Source organism: Narcine bancroftii, chromosome 2, assembly GCF_036971445.1.
Source record: "Narcine bancroftii isolate sNarBan1 chromosome 2, sNarBan1.hap1, whole genome shotgun sequence".
Lineage (NCBI taxonomy): Eukaryota > Metazoa > Chordata > Chondrichthyes > Torpediniformes > Narcinidae > Narcine > Narcine bancroftii.
In genome coordinates this window covers 288,977,158-289,002,117 of record NC_091470.1, presented here as the reverse complement: position 1 = coordinate 289,002,117, position 24,960 = coordinate 288,977,158, and the positions used below count along the sequence as shown (strand labels likewise).

Below are 24,960 nucleotides of genomic sequence, written 5' to 3'. Positions count from 1 at the left end.
AGAAATATAGCTTCAGCTCATCTCAACAGAAAGTAGTTTTATTTTTCTCGACATCAATGCAGTACCACTACTACTGAGAGAAAACAAGTACCAGGGTAAAGTCAATAATTGTTACTTGTTCTGTTTTATTTCACAAGTTGTTTCCTGAACGCTTTAATATGCATAAAGTGAAGAACCTTCTTGATAAATATCTGATATTCCATCCAGCATCCTGAACTGTCATATAGTTTAAGATTAAGAATATACAATAAGCCTGCCAACAAATGTACTTGAAGTTTCAAATGAAATGGGGAAAATTCAGAAGTATTTATCTTTTGTCGACATATTACCTGGCCCATTTCAAACCACATTTTAGTGTAAAGAGTTTTTTTTTAAATATAGCTATGGAATTAGTTAAATATCGAAAGTATTAATGAAGACCCCCCCTCCCCCCCTTCTTTGAAAGTTCTTGATTATTTAGTGTTATGTCCAACAGATGATGCACGCTGCTGGGTAGAAACCTTATGGAAAACAACAAACTGGGAAAATGTGGGGATCATTCCCAACGGTGCATTGCAATATGGCTCTGCTTCCAGAGATTACAACTAAACCTATTTTTACATTATTAATTAATCTCAAATTGGTCATTTTCGGTACAAACATGCTAGGGTAATCTATGCTAGGGTGAAGAATAAATGCAGTGGTGCATGTGATCAATAACAGCTTAACAGAACTTTTTCAATGACAGAATCAAATTGGGTATTTTTCTCTTGCAGATCACCACTTCTAATCATTTGCAATTTTAAGAAGTCATTTGATTTGTACACATATTATGCATTAGATGTACAACATTGAATCCTACTCAAATTAACAATCTACATGACCCTTCTATTTACTTCTCCTTCATAGAAATGTCCTTGATAGCAGGTCAAATATAACTGTTGCACGGCAAGCATAGCAATTAAGACAACATTATTAAAATGCCAGTGACCTGGATTTGAATCTCGAACTGTTTGTAAGGAGTTTTATGTTCTCCCCATGACCTGTATGGGTTTTCTCTGTCTGCTCTGGTTTCCTCCTACCCTCCAAAATGTAAGTTAATTGGGTGTAATTGGACAGCACAAATTTCATGGGCCAGAAGGGCCTTTCACTGCACTGGAAATGAAAGAAAACTCTGTTGATTAAGCCATGACATGAAGACACACAGATTGGATCTCCCATGTTTATGTCGCCAGTGATCTCAGGCAATGTGACATTGGAGATTCTGCTATCTTTGATTTGTATGGGCAAGGTGAGCTCAGTTATAATGTCAGAGTGGAGATGGAGGTATCACAAGAAAAAGAAACTTCATAACTCACAAATTTTGTGTTAATTTACATTAAAATATTGCATTATTTCCAGATTAAATACAAAATAAAACAAATTTAACAAAAAAAGTTGGAAGATAAATCCTGTGCAAAAATGGCAAAACCCACTATTCAATAATAGAATGTTACCTATTTGCTGATTTAGTATAAAATTGAACACAACACCCAACATACTGAGTAGTTTATGGAGCTGTCATGCCCTATTCAATAGTTCTGCATCAGTCTACTTGAGAACTTTGCTGTGTACCACAACAGTTTTCCATTAATGAAGGCAACAAGGTTGAATGAGGGCCAGACAAAGCACGTGTCTTGTCATTCTTGAAATTAAATTTCAAAGTATATCATGAAACTAATGGTTGCTTTCAGCCCTTTGTCCATAGGCCGCCATCATAATCAGTAGCACAGACTGCTACTTACATGGGATGTGCTAGGTATTTGACATGTCGTGTGGAAGCTATTAGTAGAAAGGTCATGCACCATAAAAAGCGATGGAGGTAAGAGTGATGCCAGATCAGATTTTGATTTTGTGACCATTGCACGAATGTTCAATGCAATAGATTAAATGATAACAAAAATCACAGAATGAGAAGCAAAGCCAAATGGTATTTGGTTTCAGAGAATTATTATGACATTTTTCTTCTTCTTTTAAAAAAAAGGCTTGTGAGGGGAAAAAAATGGCTGAACAGGTGCTTTTGATTTCAGCTCAGGCAGAAGACAGCACTGCAGTTTGACCTTGTTTTCATTATAGCTTGCAGAATTACTGGTAATGAATCGAATGTAATGAGCACAGGGAGATTCTGAAAGGGACCCGAGAGTAATATGGGAAAAACATTAAAAAAAAAGTAATAAAATGCTGATATATGAGAGCAATGAAATAAAATAATATGCTTTCATTCAATTTGAAAAGCATCCCAAAGAGTTTCACAGGTGAATTAAGGCAAAAAGTTGTTAGGACATGTAGCTACAAGGCTTAGTGTCTGTTTAAGGAACCATTAAAAGAATAGCGAGACAGAGACATTTAGGTAAAGCATTTCATAATTTAGTATGTATGTAAACAGTACTAAATATAAGATAAGATAAATTAGGGAAGCAACAATCTATACTGGAGAATTCTAGCATTGGTGCACTATGAGAAGGTAGGCTTGGGAGTGCTGAATGGTAACAGCAGCAAGAGAGGAGTCATGGGAAAGAAAGTTCTTGCTGAAGAAATGCTTATTGTCACAACCTGGAGAACTATATGACTGGGCTGAGCTCAGAGGTGCTTGGCACCTAGCTCCCACCTTCTTATTCAGAACGACTTGCATGAGATCTAGGGGGCTCTTGTGGCTTTCTGCCTCCTCTCCAACTAAACATGAATCGTATATATGAATGTAATAAGTTGCCACATTTGGAGACATTATTATATAGAATTTTTTTTTAATGTACCTATTCTAGATTGTCTCACTCAAATCCCCAGGCAAGGGGATTTGTCACTTTATTGCTACTGTCCAATTGATGGGGCAAGATCATGCTGGCTGCTCTTGCTGCATGCCTGCACAGGATGGCTGAATGGCCTGGTCTTCTTTAACCATGAATTACCTAGGGAGGTGCATCAGGATTTGACAGGTTGGTAATGTTGTGGATAATGAGGAAGATTGTCTTAGGCTACAGCAGGAAATTGAGCAAATGCATAGTCGGACCTTCTGCCTATCTTGCCTTGCCCATGCTGACTAAACCATCCACCAACACTGATCACATTTGCCTGTATTTGGCCCAAATCCCTCTAAACCTTTTCCTATTCAGATATTTGGTCAAATATCAAGATGTAATTTTGCACCCATCTACTTCAACCAGCTATCCTGGCTTCTTCTTTACCTTCCAGTACCTCACCAATGGCTAACAAAATTTAAAAAAAATTATTGTCCCCTCTTTGAGCTAGTAATTTCTTGAAGTGTACTTCTACATCCCCAATACTTCTTAGGGGACTTGCTTGGTCCCAGCTGTCTATACCCGTCATATGACTCTTTATTTTTGATGAGAGCCTCAACCATAATATTTTTGTCAAGCAGGGTTTCCTAATTCTGTCAGTCTTACTCTTCACTCTAATACTTATGTCAGGCTCTTGCTACAGCTTGGCATTTAACATCATCATACCACCAGAACAAATTTATTGGCAAGCAGATTCTCCAAATAAACTTCTGCAAGTTCCTGTCTGAAGCTATCCAAATTAGCCCTGTCCCAATTTGGAACTTGAACTTGTGGGCCAGCCCTATCTTTTTCTACAAGTACCTTGAAAACAAATGAAATGACAGCCTCTAGTCTTAAAGTGCTCCTCAGCCTCACTTCCCAATTTTTTGGGGAGGGGGTGGGGGTGTCGTTTTAGCCACTTGCAGCTGCTTATTTCTTAAGAAAATGTTCCAAGGACATCATGAGGAGGGAGTAGCAGGATGTCGATCCCCAGAGCTCCTGGACCAGGAGATTAAAAAACGCTTTAAAAAGAATAAATGTCAAAAATAATAAAAATGGGCAAATAAAAGATCCCTATCTGGAAAGAAAAACGTCAGTCAGCGGGTGAGAGAAAGTTCCTGTCTGAGGTCAATGTGGCTCAGGAGTTTGTAAAACAGCTGCCGGTTTGTAAGGAATAGTACATATGTGCCAAATGGGTAATGCCAACATTTTGTTGTATGTAAGAATGCATTGCAAGTAATAATTACATATGAGAATGACAAGTGTGGGTTTAACTGATGTTTGTATAAACACATTATTGGGAGAATTTGTAAAAAGGAAATGGTCTGGGGGGCTTGGGCGGAGAGGTGCGGGAGGTAGATGGGTGCAAAGTGCACAGCCTGTGGTAAGGAGGGGGATGGTAACAACGCGGAGGGTGAAGTCAACAAAGGCTGTGGGGGGGGGGGGGGGGAGAATTAAAGGAAATATAGATGGGAAATATATGTTGGCAAGGGGTTGGAATTTGATGTACTATTTTGTGTTATTTTTGTTAGTTTTCCTCTCTTTTATTTTTGTTTAATTTTTTTTTCTTACTTGTCCTTTTGGGGTTCATGGTCTATGTTTTTGCTTTATTTTCCCAGGGTTTGCCACGGAACAGGCGGGTTGGAGTGGACGGCTTAAGGAATAAGGTTAGACGAATGACGGATGTGGGAGCTGGAGGTATGGGGGAAGCACAGGTCTAGGAGTCTCTGGGTCAATGGCTAAGAGTATAAAATATCTTAGTTTCAACGTTATCAGCTCAAACGGGCTGGTGAAGAGGAAAAGAGTCTTGGCCAACGTTTAAAAAAAAAATGGGAGCATATCTGGCTTTTCTCCAAGAAAGGCATTTAATGGAGTGGGAACACCAAAACTAAAAAGGGGATGGGTGGGCCAGGTAATATCCTCCTCGTTCAGCTCAAAAGCAAAGGGGGTGGCAATTTTGATACGAAATAATGTTCCGGTGAGAGTGCAGAATGTGACCACAGATAGAAGTTTTGTAATGATGCACTGTCAGATACATTCAGAATCCTGGACCTTAGTAAATGCGTACGCCCCCAACTTTGATGACGAGAAATTCATACACAGCATTTTCCTAAGATTGGCAGAAGGAAAGGAGAACATCTTGATTGAGGGAGATTTTAATTTCTGTCTGGATCCTGTCTCAGATAAATCAATAAAAGAAATAACTAAAACAAAGGATATGAGGGCTACCATTGACTGCATGAAGGAGCTGAAATTGATAGATGTGTGGAGGCGGAAACATCCAAAGGAGAGGGATTATTCCTTCTACTCAAAAGAGCATGACTCTTATTCTAGAATAAAGTTTTTCTTGGCTTCAGGACTTGTAGAGGGTTGGATCATAGAGGCTGAGTACATGACATTAACAACAGAAGTCCCAGATAAGCAGGATACGGCATATAGATGCTGCTGCAACCGGAGTTTTGTAGTTTTATAAGACCACAGATAGACATGTTCTGTGAGGCCAACTATATCTCTACTCCAGATAAATTCCTCCTAAGGGACACCCTCAAAGCATATCTGAGAGGTCAAATAATTGGATACACCAAAACAGTAAAAAAAACATATGAGGGAGGTGGATGAATTGGAACATGAAATTACTCATCTAGAAAAGGAGTTCCAAAAATTGGGTTCAGAGGATCATTATAGGGCTCTAGCAAAAAAAAAAACTGAAATAGAATACGCTACAAATGTATAGTATGGAAAAGGCTATAATGCGGTCAAAACAAAAATTCTATGAACTGGAGGGGAGAGAGCCCATAAAATCTTTGGCAATTGAAGTCAGAACAGTCCACAGGGACGATCAATGTGGTACAAACTGGGAATGGCAGAATCACGCATAAACCAAAAGAGATTAATAAGACCTTCAGGGAATTCTATGAGGGTTTATATAAATCAGAGTTAACAGGGTTTGGGAGGGGGTGTCCGATAAAGCCAATGGGTTCCTGTCTAAATTAGAGTTACCAAATTTAGACTCAGAGAACAGGAAGACTTAGATCTGCCCTTTACAGAGGAAGGGATAGAGGATGAGTTATAAAAGATTTACTGATGCCTCTCTATATCAAGGTGGTAGACCAGGAAATGGAGACCCAGACCCTTTTCGACAGCAATCATTATGGCGATACTTAAAAAAGACAAGGATTCGCTAATGCCATCTTCTTATAGATATATTTCACTGCTAAACACAGATGATAAAGTACTTGCCAAAGCCCTGGCAAATAGTTACGCAAAATATTTGCCAAAACGAATAAATAAAGACCAAGTGGGCTTTGTGTAAAAAAGACAGACAGACTGTTGAGAATAATGCATCTGGCATAACCAGACATGAGAGAGGTCTTGCTGTGGCCCTGGATGCCCAGATTGGAAAGCTTAGTTAGTGGAAAGAGTGGAAATGGTAGGCTTGTTTTCTCTGGGGTGACTAGATATAAGTATTCAAGATTACGAGAGGCATAATTAGTTCAGCTCATTAAACTTTTTTCCCATGGTTGAGATGGGCTACAGGTTTAAGATGAGAAGAAAGTGTTCAACAGGGAGCAAGATTTTTACTTTTAAGAGCTTGTTGGCAGAAATTACTATACATTGAAGAGGGACTTAGACAGATATTTAAATTCACAAAGCATGGATGGATACAGGCAAATAAATTTAATGTAGAAGGGTACAAGATTGGAAGGAACATGCTGGCATAACAAGCTAATTTCTGCGCTGTGTGACCACGACTCTAGATTCCTGCTCAGGTGGAGATAGACACCTTTGAACTATTTTTAAGCCTTTGAAAATCAGTGATGTTTCAAATCTATTCAAATCCATGTAAATAGTTAAAAAAAATTAAAATATCATAAAGCATTAACAAATTACAACAACATAAAAATAATGTCAAATAGCTCCTGCATTCAAAATTTTCCTCTGGTCACCAGGCTCATTTGAATTGAATAGGATTGCTACCTAAACCAGTGGGAACTGAAGTACAGCTGAGGGACTGGGTACATCAGTATGATGGTACTGGACTCAGAATTGAGACCTGCAATGGAACAGGACGTCCGTTCCACTGGAATCCAACCTGCAGGTCACTTCGAACAACTGCATATGCCTGAGCATGCAAGCATTGGAGTCTGAGAAGCTGAAGGCTTGAGTTGATGGAGCTAATTATTGCCATCCATAACGCAGGCAATACAGCAATACCCATTCTCCACCCCCAGCAATAAATTTTATTTTCTGGACAATGCAATATATACAGAAAAGACAAATTGGAAAAAAAAGACAGAACTAACTGGGACCTACACTTAAACATAACAATTGTGAAGCAAATTAGTTTATCATGTGATGTCTTCATTATTTTTTTACACACACACACACAAACACACAAAGCTTCTTGGATGGCCCAACACGTTGCAAGACTGCCTGAGACCAGAAGGCCAAGATTAATTCTCAAGGTGCATCGACTTATTTCACCTTAAATGAGCAAACTAATGAGAACCACAAGAAAATAAATGCCATTTAGCTCATTTAGAATGTTCTGGTCAGAAAGATTTCATTAGGATGATACAGTGTGGAAACAGGCCCTTTAGCCTAACTTGCCCACACCAACTAAAGTGACCCATCCACACTAGTTCCACCTCCTTGCATTTGGCCCATATCCCTCTAACCCTATCCTATCCACATATCTGTCTCAGCCACCTTCTCTAGCAGCCTGTTCCATACACTCACCATTCTCTGTATAATAAAATTACCCCTCAGATTCCAATGAAATGTCTCCCCTTCACCTTAACCTCAAGTTACCAATTCCCCTACTCTGGGCAAAAGACTGTGTGTTCACCCCATATGTTCCTCTCATGATCTTGTATACTTCTATCTATGAGATCATTCTTCATCCTCCTGAACTCCAAGGAATAAAGCCCTGGCCCGTTCAACCTCTCCACAGAGCCCAGACCTGAGTTCTGGGAACATCCTTGTAAATCTTCTCTGCACCCTCTCCAACTTGGCATCATCTTTGCTGTGGCACAGTGTCTAAAACTGAACACAATACTCCAAATGGGGCCTCACACACATCTTACACAAATGCAACGACTTCCTAGCTTCTATACTCATTCTGACTAATGAAGGTCAATGTGCCAAAAGCCTTTTTGACCACCCTATCTACGTACTATGTACATGTGCACCTTAGTCCCTTTGCTCTACAACACTCCCCAAATCTCTACCATTTGCTATGTAGGTATAGAGCTCCCAAAATGCAACACCTCACATTTCTCTGTATTAAATTCCATCAACCTTCTTCTGCCCTCCTGCCTAACAAATCAAGATCCTGCTACAATTCCATCTTCACTATCTACAATAGCAGACAATTCCATGTCATTTGCAAACATGCCTTGTATATCTTCATCTAAATCACTGATATAGAAGACAAACAGTAAATGGGCCAGCACCAAATCCTCTGGCACACTACTAAACACAGGCTTCCAGTCTATAAAAACAACTTCTTCTATGAGGCCAATTTTTAAATTCAATCTGCTGTCTCACCTTGGAACCTCATCAATTGCTGTGTGAAAATCCATACAAATGTCAAGAGCTCTTCCTTCATCAACCTATTAGGTCACATCTTAAAAAAACCCCAAAAACCTCATATTTGTGAAACAAGGCCTCTCACTTACAAAACCGTGCTGATTATTCCTAAATCAGCCCTTGTCCATCCAAGGGTATGCAGATCTTTGCATTTAGAATACTCTCAAGTAACTTACCAACCACAGTTGTCAGACCCATTGGCCTGTAGCTCCCAGGCCTTTCCCCTGCAGCCCTTCTTGAATACAGGGACATTTGCCACCCTTCGGTTTTCTGACTCTTCACCTATACTTAATGATAACTCATAAATCTCAGGGAACCTGCAAATTCTCCTCTGGTTTCTCACAGTATCCTTGGATATATCCAATCAGGCTCAGCAGATTTGTCTACCCTCACATACATCAGGAGCTTCAGCACCTCCTCAACTGTAATAATGACTCAAGACACTACCAATAGGGTCCCATGTTTGCAGCCCATTTAGAAAATAAATAATTTAGAAAATATAACAATGCCGTTAAAATTATTTACATTTAAATTAAAAAAATGTAAACTGAAGGCCCTCACCTGTTCTGATGGTTCAAAATTCATCTCCTTCTCAGACTTGATTGCTGCTTTTGTACTCATGCAGGTATCCAACTTGCTATCCATCCGCTCGAGTTTAGGTTTAATATTAGGCATATTTGTGTCATCCTTATCCAGTAAGTATCGAAGTAGTGCATTGTCTTTTCTCTTGGGGCTCATTTGTTCCTGCTTATTAGTTATTTCTCCACCAGGAATTGAACTGCCCACGTCCTGGTTGTGTTCCTTACCTGTGGCCTCTGCTGTCAGCTTTGCCAGGTCTACAGGAGAAGTGCTGTCCTGCAGGAGTCTGTGCAAAATTTTGTGTTTTTCTTTCAGCGAGGGCCCATGTGACGTAGAGGTGTTAGTTGTGGATGATGTTACTGCTGAAGTACACAGTAGTCCTAGCGAATTGCCTGGAGAGTCCTTAATAGAATCCCCAAGAACACTTGGCAAAGGGGAAGTGTCCATTTGATCTGATTTGGTGATCAGTAACTGTAGGAGTTTGGTATGTCCTTTGCCATCATGCCCCCTGCCTTGGCCATCAGTCCTATCTCCACCACCAAATGGATTTAAGTTACTTTCACTGCTCTCTTTCTGTTCCCCAGAAAGTCCACTTTCAGTTTGTGTGGCGGTAACTTCAGTTGGCACAGGCTCACCAAACAGCCCGAAAGAATCTTTGGAGTCCATGCTCCCTTTTTTAGTGAGCGAAGAACTGATGTTCCCAGGAGAATTTTGCGAAGTCACCATTTTTATTTCAGGCGATGCCCCATGAGATACCCCATGTCCTTCGCTGAGGGCTTGAAGTGCATTAAGGGAGCTGCTGGAGAAGCTATGGCTGTTCCCCGTGCTGCTACAAACCCCGACTGGAGAATGCAAGTTTCCTACAGGAGAAAACTGACTGGCTGAGATACGAGGGCTTCCAACCATTCCAGGACTTCCACGATGTCTGGGAGAAAGCATGGAGTTCTGTTGCCCAGCAGTCACACCTGGACTACTTCTTGATGGGCTGCTGATCTTGAGTGCATAGTTACTACCCTGAGGAGTGGCTGCTTGTATGCTTGATCCATGGTTCATTCCACTTGAAACAAACCTGTTTCCCTGCATTTGTCCCATACCTGCTTGCTCCTTCAGGCCATTCATGGTAAAACTTGAATTGCTGTTCATTGCCATCTCTTGACCAGTTGTTGCAGCTGAAACACCTGCTATGGCTGGATTATTGGAATTTGGATTCAATGACTTGACCATTCCTTGTCCAGTTGATTCCTGATTCATCCCACAAACATTTTGCTCTCTGCAGTTTGAAATAAAACAAGACAAATCACACCGTGGCAATTAATACATCAAACACATGCATTTCACCATCAAAGAGGAAGGAGATCTGGTGAAGGTGGGCATTGGAAATGAAGTGGTGATATCTGGACCACCTGAAGGAGAACAGTCATGAACAGCAAATTTATTTTAAACTTAAAGGGCATCTGGCAGCAGGACAACAGGCAGGTTCCCTATGGTTCGGTTGAAATATGCCTTTACCATCATTGTCAACTTGAGGCAGATCTTCACAATTTTGTTTTTGAGACCTCACCTTAAACCTGGGCCATGCGGGCACATGCAAACTTTGCACGAGCCATCCTGACCCAAACTGTGTGGTGCACGCTCAAGCATCCCTGTGTGTTGGTGTGTCACTTGCACAGAGGATATAGAATAAACAAAGTACAATGAAGTTCTGTGAAGTTGTATATGCTAATGTTGAGCTATAATGTACAAGTTCGAGGCCATGTTTTGGAGCTTTAAACAATAGCTGTGAGTTCAGTCAGTGTCTAGGTCCCGAGAAAGTCAGTTATGAGTACTTTCATTTGATATTCACAGGCATTCTTTTTGGGTTAACTGAATAATCAGATGTTACTTGCCTGCATCTCCAAGTGGAAAGGGGTATCAAAGTTTCTCTTTAAACAGTTAACAGTTTGTGAAACAAGTTTGTTTTTACATTAATAAATGCCTTTTTCCCCCTCCGTCTGCAGAATGTGAGCACAAGAAGATCACAAAAGAAAGTTGAAATCACCAGATTTTGGAGTAGAGCAACTTGTAAATGAAAATCTTGCCTGTTTGCAACTTTTATAATGCTCGTGAAAAGGGGATCACAGGAAACTGTCAAAACTCGTATACAACTATCCTCTGTTCATTTGGCTATCTTATTGAACATGTATCTTTCTGCTGCTTTTCTTCTACGTCTCATCTAAGCTGGTGTTACTCAGTCTGTCTTGCATCAAGAGAGAGGATAACATAAAATATCAGATGCTCCACGTGGAGCAAAGCTTCGACATTACCATCCCTAACTGGAGGTCAATTTGCATAAGATGCACTCCAGAACACCGGAAATATAAGAGCGACAGTGTGGTCAATTGACCCAGGTGCAAAATCCAACAAGTATGATCCAGACGCCCAAAGGTCATTATACTGCCAAATACCTCAAACAGCATCTTCCGAGTGCTGATGTCACATTCTAATATGAAGCTTCAGTAACCTTTGATTTTTGGGTCAAAACTACAGGAAGGACGTTTGATGCTTACCGTTGAACAACATGCCGTGACATGATAAACTGGGGCTCACTGGTATTCGGAGTACGCATAAGCCTGCTCCTTGTTTGTGCAGCAACCATGGTGCCATCGGATAAAGAAAACCGATATACAGGACTCAAAGCCTGACCGTGCCTCAGCACTGCAATTCAAAGAAGTTGAGGAAAAATGATAAATGGCACACAATGTTACCTGAAATTTCCCAGGCATCAGGCACAGTATTTAAAAATAATAATTCACACATGAACATGCTGACCCATACATATAGTTTAAGAAATAACATTGAAATATTCGAACAAGTATGGGAGCCTTACATTAAATACAATAGCGAAAACCTACCGGGAACAAACATTACCTAATAGTTTACCATATAGTTTAAGAAATAATATTGAAATATTCAAACAAATATGGGAGCCTTACATTAAATACAATAGCGAAAACCTACCGGGAACAAACATTACCTAATAGTTTACCATATAGTTTAAGAAATAATATTGAAATATTCAAACAAATATGGGAGCCTTACATTAAATACAATAGCGAAAACCTACCGGGGACAAACATTACCTAAGTTGATGGAAGGAGAAGGAAAGAAAAGAATGGACTCTGTAGAATTTCTGGTGTATTTTTGTTGAGTGACAACATTGTCTGACTGGCTTAATGCAACCTAGATTGTATACCTAAAATGGATGAGGGGGGGGGTGGGGGGGTGGCTTGGGAGGAGGGAGGAGGGGGGAGAAAAAGTCACTGTATATGTGTGAAAAAGTGTATATCATGGCTAATGTGATTTATGGTGTGAAAAAAAAATTAAAAAAAAACATGCTGACTCATACTGGGACACCATTTCATCGATGATGACAGCTCCCTGGTACTTCATTCAGGTAACCAATATTTGTGATGGTCAATCATTACTCAACTTCATACTTTCTAACAGATGCCACTGAACCACAAGAAAATTGTTATCTAGTCTTGAAAACATGATTGCAAGCAGATTCAAGTGTTAAAACTCAAGTAATCCTTTGACTCTTTCTTTCTTTCTTTGGCTTGGCTTCGTGGACGAAGATTTATGGAGGGGGTAAAAGTCCACGTCAGCTGCAGGCTCGTTTGTGGCTGACAAGTCCGATGCGGGACTACAAATCACATAAAGCCCAAATTCTCTTTTTTACAGTTTTCCCTGAAATCCTGGTTCCTCCAATGGCTTAGTGAGTAAATAAGCAATATAAACCTAGAAATTCCAGATTCAATTTTGCATTCTGCTATTTTAAGAAATCTTAATGAGAACAATGTGGTTCTTGTAAGGAGTTTATACATTCTCCTGAGTCTGTTTGGGTTTCCTCCCGATGCTCCAATTTCCTCCCACCCATCAAAAAAATAAATGAGCCAGGGATGCAGGTTAATTGGGTGTAACTGGGTGGCACGGGCTCGTGGGCTGAAAGGGCCTGTTACCATGCTGAATGTCCAAATTAAATTAAACAATAATAGTTGGGTTTACAGTCAAACTATGGAGGTCAGGGAGCAACCGATTGAATACCAACAAAAATTCAAAAGAACTACAAATGCTGGAAATCTAAAATAAAACCAAAAAAAAAAACTTCTGGAAATACTCAGCAGATCTGTGGTAACAGAAATAGAATTAACATTGGGTCAAAGATCCTTCATCAGAACTGGGAAGGAGACAAAAGACACTTGGTTAAGCTGTGGGAAAGGTGGAAGGGGAGGACTGTATTCCAGTGTACTATTGTGTTCACAATGTAGTTTCCTGTACATCAGAGAAACCAAATACAGATTGGATGATTGTTTCATTGGACACTTGCATTCAGTTCACAGGGGCGATCTTTTACAAAGAGGTCAAATGCAAGCTTAAGGAACAGCACCTGTATGGGCAAGTTACAAACTTCTGGACTCAGTATCGAATTCTATGTCTGTCTATGTTAGTCGTCTTCTTTCATATTGGCTCATCCTGACCTGCTGGGTGAATCTACCACCTTGGAATTATGCAACTCATATATTTCTTCATCGATGTTCTTTTGACTATGCTCTTCCTCTCTACCTACTCACATTCAAAAAACAAACTGCAGGAGGAAATGCTGTTGCTTCAAAGTCGTTCACCAAATCCAGCATCTGCAGTCTCTTGTGCCACCATTCACTAAATAACCATTTACACCTTGTTCCCATGGTCATTCCAGCTTCTCCTTATCAGGTGTATGCACTTGAGCAAGCTTCTTTTGTCTGCTTCCCAGTTCTGATGAAGGCTGTTTGCCCTGAAACATTTCCTTTTTCCCACTAACAAGGCCTGCTTGCAGAGTATTTCCAGTCTTTTCTGTTTTTATGTCAGCTGTAACACTACTTATTAAAGAATTTCACAGTTAAGGCTCAAACAGAATATTAATTATTTCAAGAAAGTAGGGCAGAACTTGATAAAAGACATGCACATTCCATTTCACAGAAAGAAAAAATAATCAGAAGTACACAGCAAGTCCTTTCATTGGTAAAAATGAAAAAATGAAACGAGATTAAAATTTCAAATGTGGCTGATTTATCAGAATTGCAAAATATTCAGGCCCACATCTGCCTGTTTTTTTATATCGATGAGGGATTTCTTGCATTTATTTTAGATATTAAATTTGATTTTGATTTGAACAGAATCCTCCATTCAACAGCCTCACCTTCATGATGATGCCTCTTCGCAAAAGCAATCTCTTTGTCATTTTGTAGGTGAAATCTTTGAATACACCTTCGTACCAAGTCTTCCCAGCCTGGTTTCATTGATGCACGTAATGTATTTATATCCAGATATTTTAGTTTGCCTAATTTTATTTTGAAATAGGAAAAAAAAGAAACAAATTTCATATGTCAAATTTCAAGCTCAGAAAATCCCAAATGATTGCTCGATTAATGTAGTTAGCACAATGCTAAAGTTACGTCAGCAACCTGAGTTCCAATTCTGCCTTGTCATGTTATCTCATGACCTTCATGGCTTTTCCCTGGGTGCTTCAGTTTCCTCCCACCCTCCAAAAGGTATATATATCATTGGTTAATTGGGTAGCACGGTTTCATGTGCCTGAAGGGCATTCTATCATGCCATATGGTTAAAATTAAAAACAAATTAAAATGATCATATTGCTTTACCTGTTAAATCATGCTTTGTAGTAAAACTTTCAATATTAACAAATTGTGATCTCTCCTTTACGGGAACTCTCCTTGCAACACAGATCAGACAGGATTGCAAATCTGAGAAAGGGAAGAAACAATTTCCATTTAAAATAAGAATATGCGTTATGTGCGTATTTTAAAACCAGGTACCCCCTAGAGTGTTATATGCATTTGTGCGTGCTATACAAGAATATTTTTATATCTTGAATAAAATAGCGAACTTAATTGACCAGCCTCTGCTTCTAAAGTAAATTGTTTTGTTTTTAAACTGCTTTAATTTAAAATAAACATATAACATCTTAAATGACAAGTTAAAAAGATGGACAATATGTTAAATTCAAAAGAACATATAACAATTAGTCTTCTTCATCATCATCCGTAACCTCTTTGAATCCTTCAAAGTCAGATTATTCACTCTCTTCATTAAAATACATTAGAACAGCCTGCAACCGTTCTTCTGCTACTGTCTTCTTTGGCTTGGCTTCGCGGACGAAGATTTATGGAGGGGGTAAAAAGTCCACGTCAGCTGCAGGCTCGTTTGTGGCTGACCAGTCCGATGCGGGACAGGCAGACACGATTGCAGCGGTTGCAAGGGAAAATTGGTTGGTTGGGGTTGGGTGTTGGGTTTTTCCTCCTTTGCCTTTTGTCAGTGAGGTGGGCTCTGCGGTCTTCTTCAAAGGAGGCTGCTGCCCGCCAAACTGTGAGGCGCCAAGATGCACGGTTTGAGGCGTTATCAGCCCACTGGCGGTGGTCAATGTGGCAGGCACCAAGAGATTTCTTTAGGCAGTCCTTGTACCTTTTCTTTGGTGCACCTCTGTCACGGTGGCCAGTGGAGAGCTCGCCATATAATACGATCTTGGGAAGGCGATGGTCCTCCATTCTGGAGACGTGACCCATCCAGCGCAGCTGGATCTTCAGCAGCGTGGACTCGATGCTGTCGACCTCTGCCATCTCGAGTACCTCGACGTTAGGGGTGTGAGCGCTCCAATGGATGTTGAGGATGGAGCGGAGACAACGCTGGTGGAAGCGTTCTAGGAGCCGTAGGTGGTGCCGGTAGAGGACCCATGATTCGGAGCCGAACAGGAGTGTGGGTATGACAACGGCTCTGTATACGCTTATCTTTGTGAGGTTTTTCAGTTGGTTGTTTTTCCAGACTCTTTTGTGTAGTCTTCCAAAGGCGCTATTTGCCTTGGCGAGTCTGTTGTCTATCTCATTGTCGATCCTTGCATCTGATGAAATGGTGCAGCCGAGATAGGTAAACTGGTTGACCGTTTTGAGTTTTGTGTGCCCGATGGAGATGTGGGGGGGCTGGTAGTCATGGTGGGGAGCCAGCTCTTCAGCGCTTGACGTCCTGCTTTGCGGAAACTGCCAAAATGTTTGGCCTGGAAGTCAGCCTGAAGAAAACTGAGGTCTGCTACTGTAGTCGATAATGATACATCGTCACTGTCCCTGCTTTCGTCATCAGTGGTGGAATCACCATCATCTTTTTACACTACTTTTCTGAATCCACTGTGGATAGTTCTTGGTGTTATCTTATCCCATGCTCTGGTAACCCGTTCACAAACTTCAGTATAGGTTACTCTTTTCACCTGTCTGGCTGGGGTGGATTCATGAGAGCTCTTCTACATCCATTCCTCCCATTCTGATCTGCTGAATGTCTTGAATGGATGATTTACTGAAATATTGAGTGGCTGCAGTTTACATGTCGACCCACCTGGAATTTCTGAAATGTGGGTGCCAACAGAATTTATAGTCCTTTGTGCTGAATGCTCTTTGTGAGCTGGCATGGAATCAACTAAGAGAAATAATTTCTTTAAAAAAAAACTGCCTGATTCCAGCCTGTAACATCTTTCCACTCACAGTTTCATAATATTGGAGTCCATCGAACCTTTCTCGTTACAGTTCACAATCAGAGTATTGGGTATTTTTTCTCGCAGCAATATTACTCTTTTAAATATGATAATTAGCTTCAATTTAGCGCCACATGCAGTGCCATTAAGGACTGCAGTAAAGTACAACTTTCATGTCCAGTTGTGGATATGGCCACAGTTTTTGTTTCAGAGACAGTCACAGTTTTTGTGGCAGGGATGGCAAAGGCCACTGCGACTTCACCCATGTTAATGACATCCACAGGTGTGATTTTATATCTGCATATTTCATTGGCGACTAAAATGGAAAAAATCAATGATTTTTTTTGTTTCCAACTTACGGAAGTCGTTGACCTACAGTAGTTCTAGTTCTTACTGACAATCCATTTTGCTTCATGAACTTTGATATCCAGGGAAACCCCGCCTTGAAATCCAGGATGCTTCTTTCAAGTGCCAATAGTCCTACTTTCATCTAAATGGCGACTGTAAATACAGCCTGAGTTTGTTTGACTAAGAACCTACTCCTTCAAGTCAGACTGGGGCCATTTAGGTTTCCGGCCATGACATGCGCATTTTGTGGATTCATCCACTCAAACTCATCTTTCTTTTTCCTCCATTCATGAATGGACGATTCGCCAACCTCAAACTCTCTTGCTGCCGCTCTGTTGCCATTGTGAAATCAACCAGCACTCTAGATCTCAAAAGTAGCACTAAATGCAAGAGCCTTTTTTATACTGAGTAGGCTACATTGAATGCATACGATAGTGAGATTGGCTGATAATGTTATCTGTGCATGAAGGAATGTGCATAATTTAAAACTAGCATGGGAATGTACTGGTAATAGCGGGAATTAAATAACGGTCACAATTTAAAACTAGCGTGGGAATGTAATAGCGGCAATGAAAAACACCCTCAATTTAAAACTTGTGTGGGAATGAAATAGTGGCAATAAAAGAATGCACTCAATTTAAAACTAGCGTGGGAATGTAATAGCGACAATAAAAGAACACGCTTGATTCAAAAGCAAGCGGTGGAATGTAATAGCGACAATAAAAGAACACGTTCAATTTAAAACTAGCGCGGGAATGTAATAGCGACAGTAAAAGAACACGCTCAATTTAAAACTAGCGCGGGAATGTAATAGCGACAATTACAGAACTCGCTCAATTTAAAACTAGCGTGGGAATGTAATAGCGACAATAATAGAACATGGTCAATTTAAAACTAGTGCAGGAATGTAATAGCGACAATAATAGAACATGCTCAATTTATAACTAGCGCGGGAATGTAATAGCAACAATAAAAGAACACGCTCAATTTAAACCGAGCGGGGAAATTTAATAGCGGCAATAAAAGAACAGGCTCAATTTAAAACTAGCGCGGGAATGTAATAGCGGCAATAATAGATCACGCTCAATTTAAAACTAGCGCGGGAATGTAGTAGCGACAATAAAAGAACACGCTCAATTTAAAACTAGCGTGGGAATTTGGTCTATACAAAATTCAAAATTTTTATCTTGGGCAAATCTCTTTGGCCAGAGTCCCATGGTTTTCCGATAAATAGGACATTTTGGTAGGGCAATGCACCTTAATTGCCCAGACCTGTCCTCAGAGGGAGGAGATTAACAAGATTTCTTTTAAAGAAAGACTTTTAAAATCATGACTGAATTAAAATCCTGTTTACCTTTGAAGCCTGTCTTCGATCTGGTTAATTGATTCCTCTCCAAAGCTTGTTAACGTGTGCAGGAGGATATCATCTAAATAATAGTCGATTAACACCTCTGGGGGAAGATTGGATGTTAATAGCGGGAGATTAACTGTGACAGACACTGGTATTATGGCAATGTGGTTTGGCTCACGTCCCAATTAAATGCAAATTGCTTTTGTCAGTCAGAATTTAGAATGCTACACCCATGCGTAACATGTGTGCGTGCTATCTAAAAATATTTTTACACAATTGTGATTTTCTGCGCATTATATGCGTGTGCGCGTTATACAAGTGAAGATACGCTGTGCCACAATCAGTCCTATATCAAGTTTGAATCACGGACATTTCCCAAATTTCATCATAAATCTAAACCAGTTATCATGATTGTGGAATGTATAAAATCTTATTCAATTTGATCCCTTGGGCAATGCCCAATCCTTCACAGCAGATGATGCACATGCAAAAAAAAACCAGGTACTTTGGCAGTGGGACACATCTGGAATCAACATCCACAATGATTATAAGTGTCGATTAAAATCTTCAGGTATCAGTAGTGGCAGTCACATCTCTGCTGTCTTGGCTAGTTTATTTTTTTTAAATCAAAAATTGGAGAGAACTTATTGCTGAAATGACAAACGGGCGTTTTGGAGAAATGTATTTAAAATAATTGGCCTCCTATTCCTGCGGCCATTTGAGATTAAAGAAGTTGGAAAGAAAATTGAGCATTTCATAAACCACACGAGTTCCAGCTCTGACAGGTTTACAAATTTATTGGACAGACTTGCATTTATTTAAGAAATTCTTGGCTCAATGCAAGGGAGGTAAACACAAAGGTATGAGAATTCTCATATCAAGGACTCCCAGATTGGGTATAAGCACATCCAGATGCAATCTAAAACTCTTTCTACTTTGCTTGCACATAGTTAAGCCACAATGTTGGAAGAGTTCCTGAGGAGATGAGTGTGTTTCCCATGTGCGAAATTCAGTATTATGGAGAGAATCCTCAAGATCTGCTTCACGTAGGCCAGTGGTTCTCAACCTTTCACTTTCCGTTCACATCCCACTTTAAGTAATCCCTATGCCATCGGTGCTCTGTGATTAGTAAGGGAGTGCTTAAGGTGGTATGTAGGTGGGATTGGAAGGGAATGTTGAGAATCACTGCTCTCGACCCAATTGTTACTGAAATATTTTGCTTGAGAAAAATTGTCATTTGGCCCATTTCCTTTGGAGTTTTGAAACCGTGCACATAACGAGTTAATTAGGTATAATTAAAACCTTAGCTTTCAAACTTTTTCTTTCCATTCACATACCACCTTAAGCAATCCCTTACTAATCACAGAGCACCTATGGCATACGGAAAACTTAAAGGCAGTATGTGAGTGGAAAGAAAAGGGTTGAGAACAACTGATGTAGGCTTTCTTCAACTCAATGGTCTTGGATGGATTTCAATTTATCCAAGATCTTGTAAATGAAAATAATGAGCATTGTAGCCCAATGATTGGAAAAAAAACGTTTGCGAGTGAATAGTTGATTTACCAAGACGTACAAAATTTTGCAACATTGTGTGATGTGCTGGAGGGTTTTTACTTGCATTGCATTATTCATAGGGTGGTATTAGTCAACTGACATAATCAATAACATGAAATCTCACAACTTAGAGAGGATATGGACACAACATAAATAACAACATCATTAGACATAGGAGCAAAAATAAGCTATTCAGCCCATTGAGTCAGTCTGCCATTTAATCCATTTTCTCACTCAGCCCCTGGGCCCAGCCTTCTCCCCATAACCTCTGCTACCCTGGCTTATCAAAAACATCAATCTCTGCCTTAAATGCACTAATTGAACTGGCCTCCACAGCAGTCTGTGGCAAAAAATTCCACAGACTGACCACCCGCAGGGTACAGAAATTCCTCCGCATCTCTGTTCAAAGCGGTCACCTTTTAGACCTGAAGTTGTGCCCTCTTGTCCTAGACTCTTCCACCTTGGCACCTCCATACCAAGTCATGATGCAGCCAATCAGCAGCCTTTCCATTACACATCTGTAAAAGTTTGCCACGGTTTCTGATGTTATACCAAATTTCCACAAACTCCTGTGGAAGTAGAAGTACTGTCTTGCTTTCTCCATGATAACATTAGTATGTTGGTTAGTAAAATTCCTCCGAGATAGCAACTCCTAGGAATTTAAATTTACTCACCCTCTCCACCTTTGATGCCTTATGACCATTGACCTTTAGCTTTCCCTTTCTAAAGTCCACAATCATCTCCTTGTTTTTGATGACAATGAGTGAGAGGTTGCTGTAAGTTCACCTTCAGCCAAGTTTTCAATCTCCCTGCTGTATGCCTTTTAATACTGCTTACTGCTGCGGCATTGAACACTACAGTACAATACAGGCCCTTGATATTGTAATGACACATATATTCCTTATATAAAAAAAGAACTGAACCCTCCCTATCCCATTATGCTCTATTTTCATTCCATCCATGCACCTGTTTCAGGATCTCTTAAATGCCCCTAATGTTTCAGCCTCTACCACCATCCCCAGCAAGTTTTTAGATGGTGTTGTTATACGGAGTTACGCAGTCATCAAACGTATGCAGCCCTGTGGTGCTCCAGTGATGATGGAGATTGTGGTGGAGATGTTCTTACCAATTTGCACTGATTGGGGTCTGGAGTTGAGGAAATGCAGGATCCAATTACACAGTGGTGTATTGAGGCCCAGGTCTTGGAGTTTGCTGATCAGTTTTGATGGGATGATGGTGTTGAATGCTGACCTCAAGTCAATAAAGAGCATCCTGATGTATGTGCCTTTGGTGTCCAGATGTTCCAGGGTTTTGTGTAAAGATGGCTTCAGTTCAAGTTTAATATTATTGTACAGATGACACCTGTTGCTGAGGTAGGCAAATTGGAAGTGGTCCATGTCGATGCTCAGAGAGGAGTTGATAGGCTTCAACACCAGTCTCTCAAAACACTTCACCACTGTGCTTGAAACGTTGGGTATATTTCTTTACCTCTTCTGGACACTGTAAGACCTCCTGAGTTCTTCCAGCATTTTAGTTTTTATGACAATCACAGTGTCTGCAGAGTCTTTTGTGTTTCATTCTAATCTGATATTAAAATTTGAATATATATTTGCCAATCTGCTCAAATTTCTATGTATGCAATGTACATGTGCTCTATATTTTAAATTATGATTATGGCAAAAATGTTAAGTGTGCATTCTTTTTCACAATGTTAATAAATGTCCAAAAATATGGAATTGTTGATTAAAAGTTGGGAAGGATTTGCATTTATTTCTCTGCTCAAACCAAAAACTTGGCAAGTCTGAAAAACATCTAAAATATTTACTTTAATTTATATACAACTATGAGTCAAGTCAAACAATATCTGGAAATGTGTTTGCATTCCATGACTAAAATCTTGCATATACAGTACATTTTGAAGTTTAAAATAAGTTTTTTCTAAGATTAAAGGCAACATGCTGGAGTCCTTTTTGAACACTGATTTAATTGTGTGAAGTATTCTGCAATTGCCAAACAGGAAGCAAACATGTCAAGTTTAGATGCAGCCAAAGTGAAACACAAATAACACCACCTTTTTTTTAAAGTTTCCTCCCTTTATATACTATTAAATACATTAAATGTTCCTTCTGTGTTGTTCACTGTTATTTTACAGAATTTGTTTAAATTGAAATAAAAAGATTTATGATTTTAGAAAAAATGCTCAATAGATCAAGTTAGACCACATATGATTTTAAGAAAATATTATATTGTGACTATTCACTGTTTCTCAGTTAATATATATGTAAATTAAATCAAAATTACACAGCATCTCTCATCCTAATTATTTATAAATCGATAATAGGATTTGAGGCAAGTCAGTTTCACTGCTTCTGTCATTGGTCTTGTGTTGTTTAACCACTGATCAGAATCAAATCTTTGAAATGAACATGTAGTTGAGCAACTACAAAACTTCAATGGTTTCCATTATTTCTCTCTTTTGCAATTACAAGCAGCAAAAGGAACATTCTGCTTCCAAAATATTAACAAAGTGCATTTAAAGCACTTTACTTCAAGGCAAGCAAAAATTATTCTGATGTTGTAATGTTTGCCAGGTTTTTTCTTTTCTTCTCAAAGGCGGCCCTTGTGCAACAACCAACGTCCAAAGGACAAGCAGGAAGACTGACCCCAGGTTACCACAAACAGGAGCTGCAATTCAACCTTTAGATGGCACACATGCCTGACTTTCTCTCACTTCCTCTGGGGGAAACATGCGATTTCCATACAGCGGCTTCACTTGACACCATGAACATCCGTATAAGAACAAAAAGTGCAAATCTGTGATCCACAACTCCACTTTATTACAAGATGCAATATTTGCGATATGAAGCTATCTTGAGTCATTTACACATTTATAAATGTGTGAGAAATGATTATGTCATCAATTCATGCCGATGATAATGTCAATTCCTTGAGAAAAGATTTACTTGCTCGGAACTAGTGCAGAGGAGGTACCCAAGGTTGATTCCAGAGATGAAAGGGTTAGCCTAAGAGGAGAGATTTAATCGCCCAGGACTATATTCCCTGGAATTCAGATGATGAAAGGAGATCTTATAGAAACATACAAGATAAAGACAGCAAAGCTGTTTACACTAGTAGGCAAAGCTAGAAGTAGGGGAGATATACTCTAGGTTTGAAGACGAAAACTTAGGACAGAGTTGAGGAGGATCTGCTTTTCCCAGAGAGTGGTGAATCTGTGGAATTTTCTAACCAGGGAAGCAATGGAAGCTATACCTCATTTGTTATTTAAATTGCATATAATTTTTTTTGCAAAAGGGGAATTAAGGTTTTGTTGGCAAAAGGCAAGTGGATGGAGCAAAGTCCATGGCTAGATCAGCCATGATCTTATTAAATGGCCACCTCCTGCTCTTATTTCTTGTCTTCATATGTTCAACGTGATTGCATGAAGCCTTACCTTCCCCCTCTTCTTTTATTGACTTTGGTTGAGATATAGCAAAACACTGCATAGTTTCATATTTCAGAGGTGCTTCCTGGTTATCATGGCCTTCCTCATCAGTCTCACCAGGCAGTTTAACCAACATACGACAGTTAAACGTGTGGCTGTTTCGTCTCGGGGTTTCATTGGACCAAGGCACCACATTGACTGGAAAATACAATGGTTACACACTTCAATATGAAATAGGGAAAATAGTTTGTACACAGGCAAACTAAAAATATAAAATATTTGTTTAATTTAAACTTGTAAAGTTTAAATATTTCATAAACCTGCCTCTGTATTTAAAATCAATTTCCCAGTACATACACAACCAAAACATAATATGCAAGGAATACCCTGGAATTTCTTTTTAAAAAAAACATCCTCTTGAACAATCACAAGTCTGACATCTGAAAGCCAACTATTCTGAAGAGCATTGGAATAAATTCAGCTGTGTGGCGGCTCACCACTAGGCAGGCGAACTGGCCCCGCTTGTAAGCCACGCGGTGGGGCAGCCGGCCAAAATGGCGCCGTCGGGGGGTGGTGTTCCCTTCCTCCCAGCATGGGGCTCATAAGCCCGCGCTGGGGGACCACGTGACGCCTGGGTGACATCAGCACCCTCCAGCGCGGTTCTCAGCCAGGTCTGGGCCGAGAGTATAAGTGCAGCCCAGCAGCCTGCAACAAACTAGTCTGCTCACTGAGCTCAACCCGTCTGGTTGTGTGTGTTCTTTCAGGAGCAGGGTAGCTGCCGCTACACTGGATTGGATTTAATATATTAATTTGGCTATTTTGTTCTAAGGCACAACCTCCATCCAGTATTGCAATGTGATCAAGTTGTGATCGACTTCATTGGCTCTTAGATATCCAAATAACATCAAGATAGGTTGTGAACCTTGATCAGCTGACTGCAAATAAAGTTAGCAGCTTATTCAGTGGTCCACCTATTTTACAGCTTAGGCTTCAGCATGAGGACCCTGGTAATCTGCATTGTTCCAAGGGATACATCACTTAGTCAGTGGAGGATTGACGTGGTGGCTTGCAGGCAGATAGGCACCTTTCTCATAGTCACAATGGCACAGCAGTGCCTACACTTCCTGAGGAGGCTGAGGAAGGTAAGGTTGCCATCTTGACAACCTTTTATAGGAGCACAATTGTGAGCGTGTTCACAAGACAGAGGAGCAGAAATAGGCTATTCAGACCATTGCGTCTGCCTTGCCATTTAACCGTGAGCTGTTCCAATTTCCCATAGCTCCACTGCCCAGCCTTATCCCAAAAACCTTTGATACCCAGGCTAATCAAGAACACATCAATCTTTGTCTTAAATGCACCCAATAACCTGGCCTCCACAATTGCCTGTGGCAATAAATTCTGCAGATTACCACCCTCTGGCTGAAGAAATTCTTATGCATCTCTATTCTAAGTGGAAGCCCTTTAATCCTGAAGTTATGGCCTCTTGTCCTAGACTCTCCCACCATGGGAAACAAACTTTCTTTATCTACTCTGTCCATGCCTTTCAACATTCTAAATGTTTCAATGAGATTCCCCCCTCATTCTCTGAAATTCCAACAAGTACAGGCCAAGAGCTATGGAACACTCCTCATATGATAATTTTTCATTCCCAGAATCATCCTTGTGAACCTCCTATGAACCCTACCCAAAATCAGACCATCCTTTCTTAAATGAGGAGCCTAAAACTGCTCACAATATCCAAGTCTGG

General features: G+C 40.1%; 1 protein-coding gene across 26 annotated transcripts in view; it reads right to left on the bottom strand.

The window, feature by feature from the left end:
- ncoa2 (nuclear receptor coactivator 2) overlaps positions 1–24,960 on the bottom strand; it is a 363,375-nt gene that overhangs the window by 53,103 nt on the left and 285,312 nt on the right. For all 26 annotated transcript variants that reach the window (XM_069921270.1, XM_069921269.1, XM_069921268.1 and 23 more), the window contains 5 exons: positions 23,223–23,411; positions 14,645–14,746; positions 14,182–14,322; positions 11,510–11,657; positions 8,946–10,233 (listed from right to left, as the gene is read on the bottom strand). In XM_069921270.1, the coding sequence (XP_069777371.1) occupies positions 8,946–10,233; positions 11,510–11,657; positions 14,182–14,322; positions 14,645–14,746; positions 23,223–23,411 (1,868 nt within the window). The remainder of the gene's footprint in view (positions 1–8,945; positions 10,234–11,509; positions 11,658–14,181; positions 14,323–14,644; positions 14,747–23,222; positions 23,412–24,960) is intronic.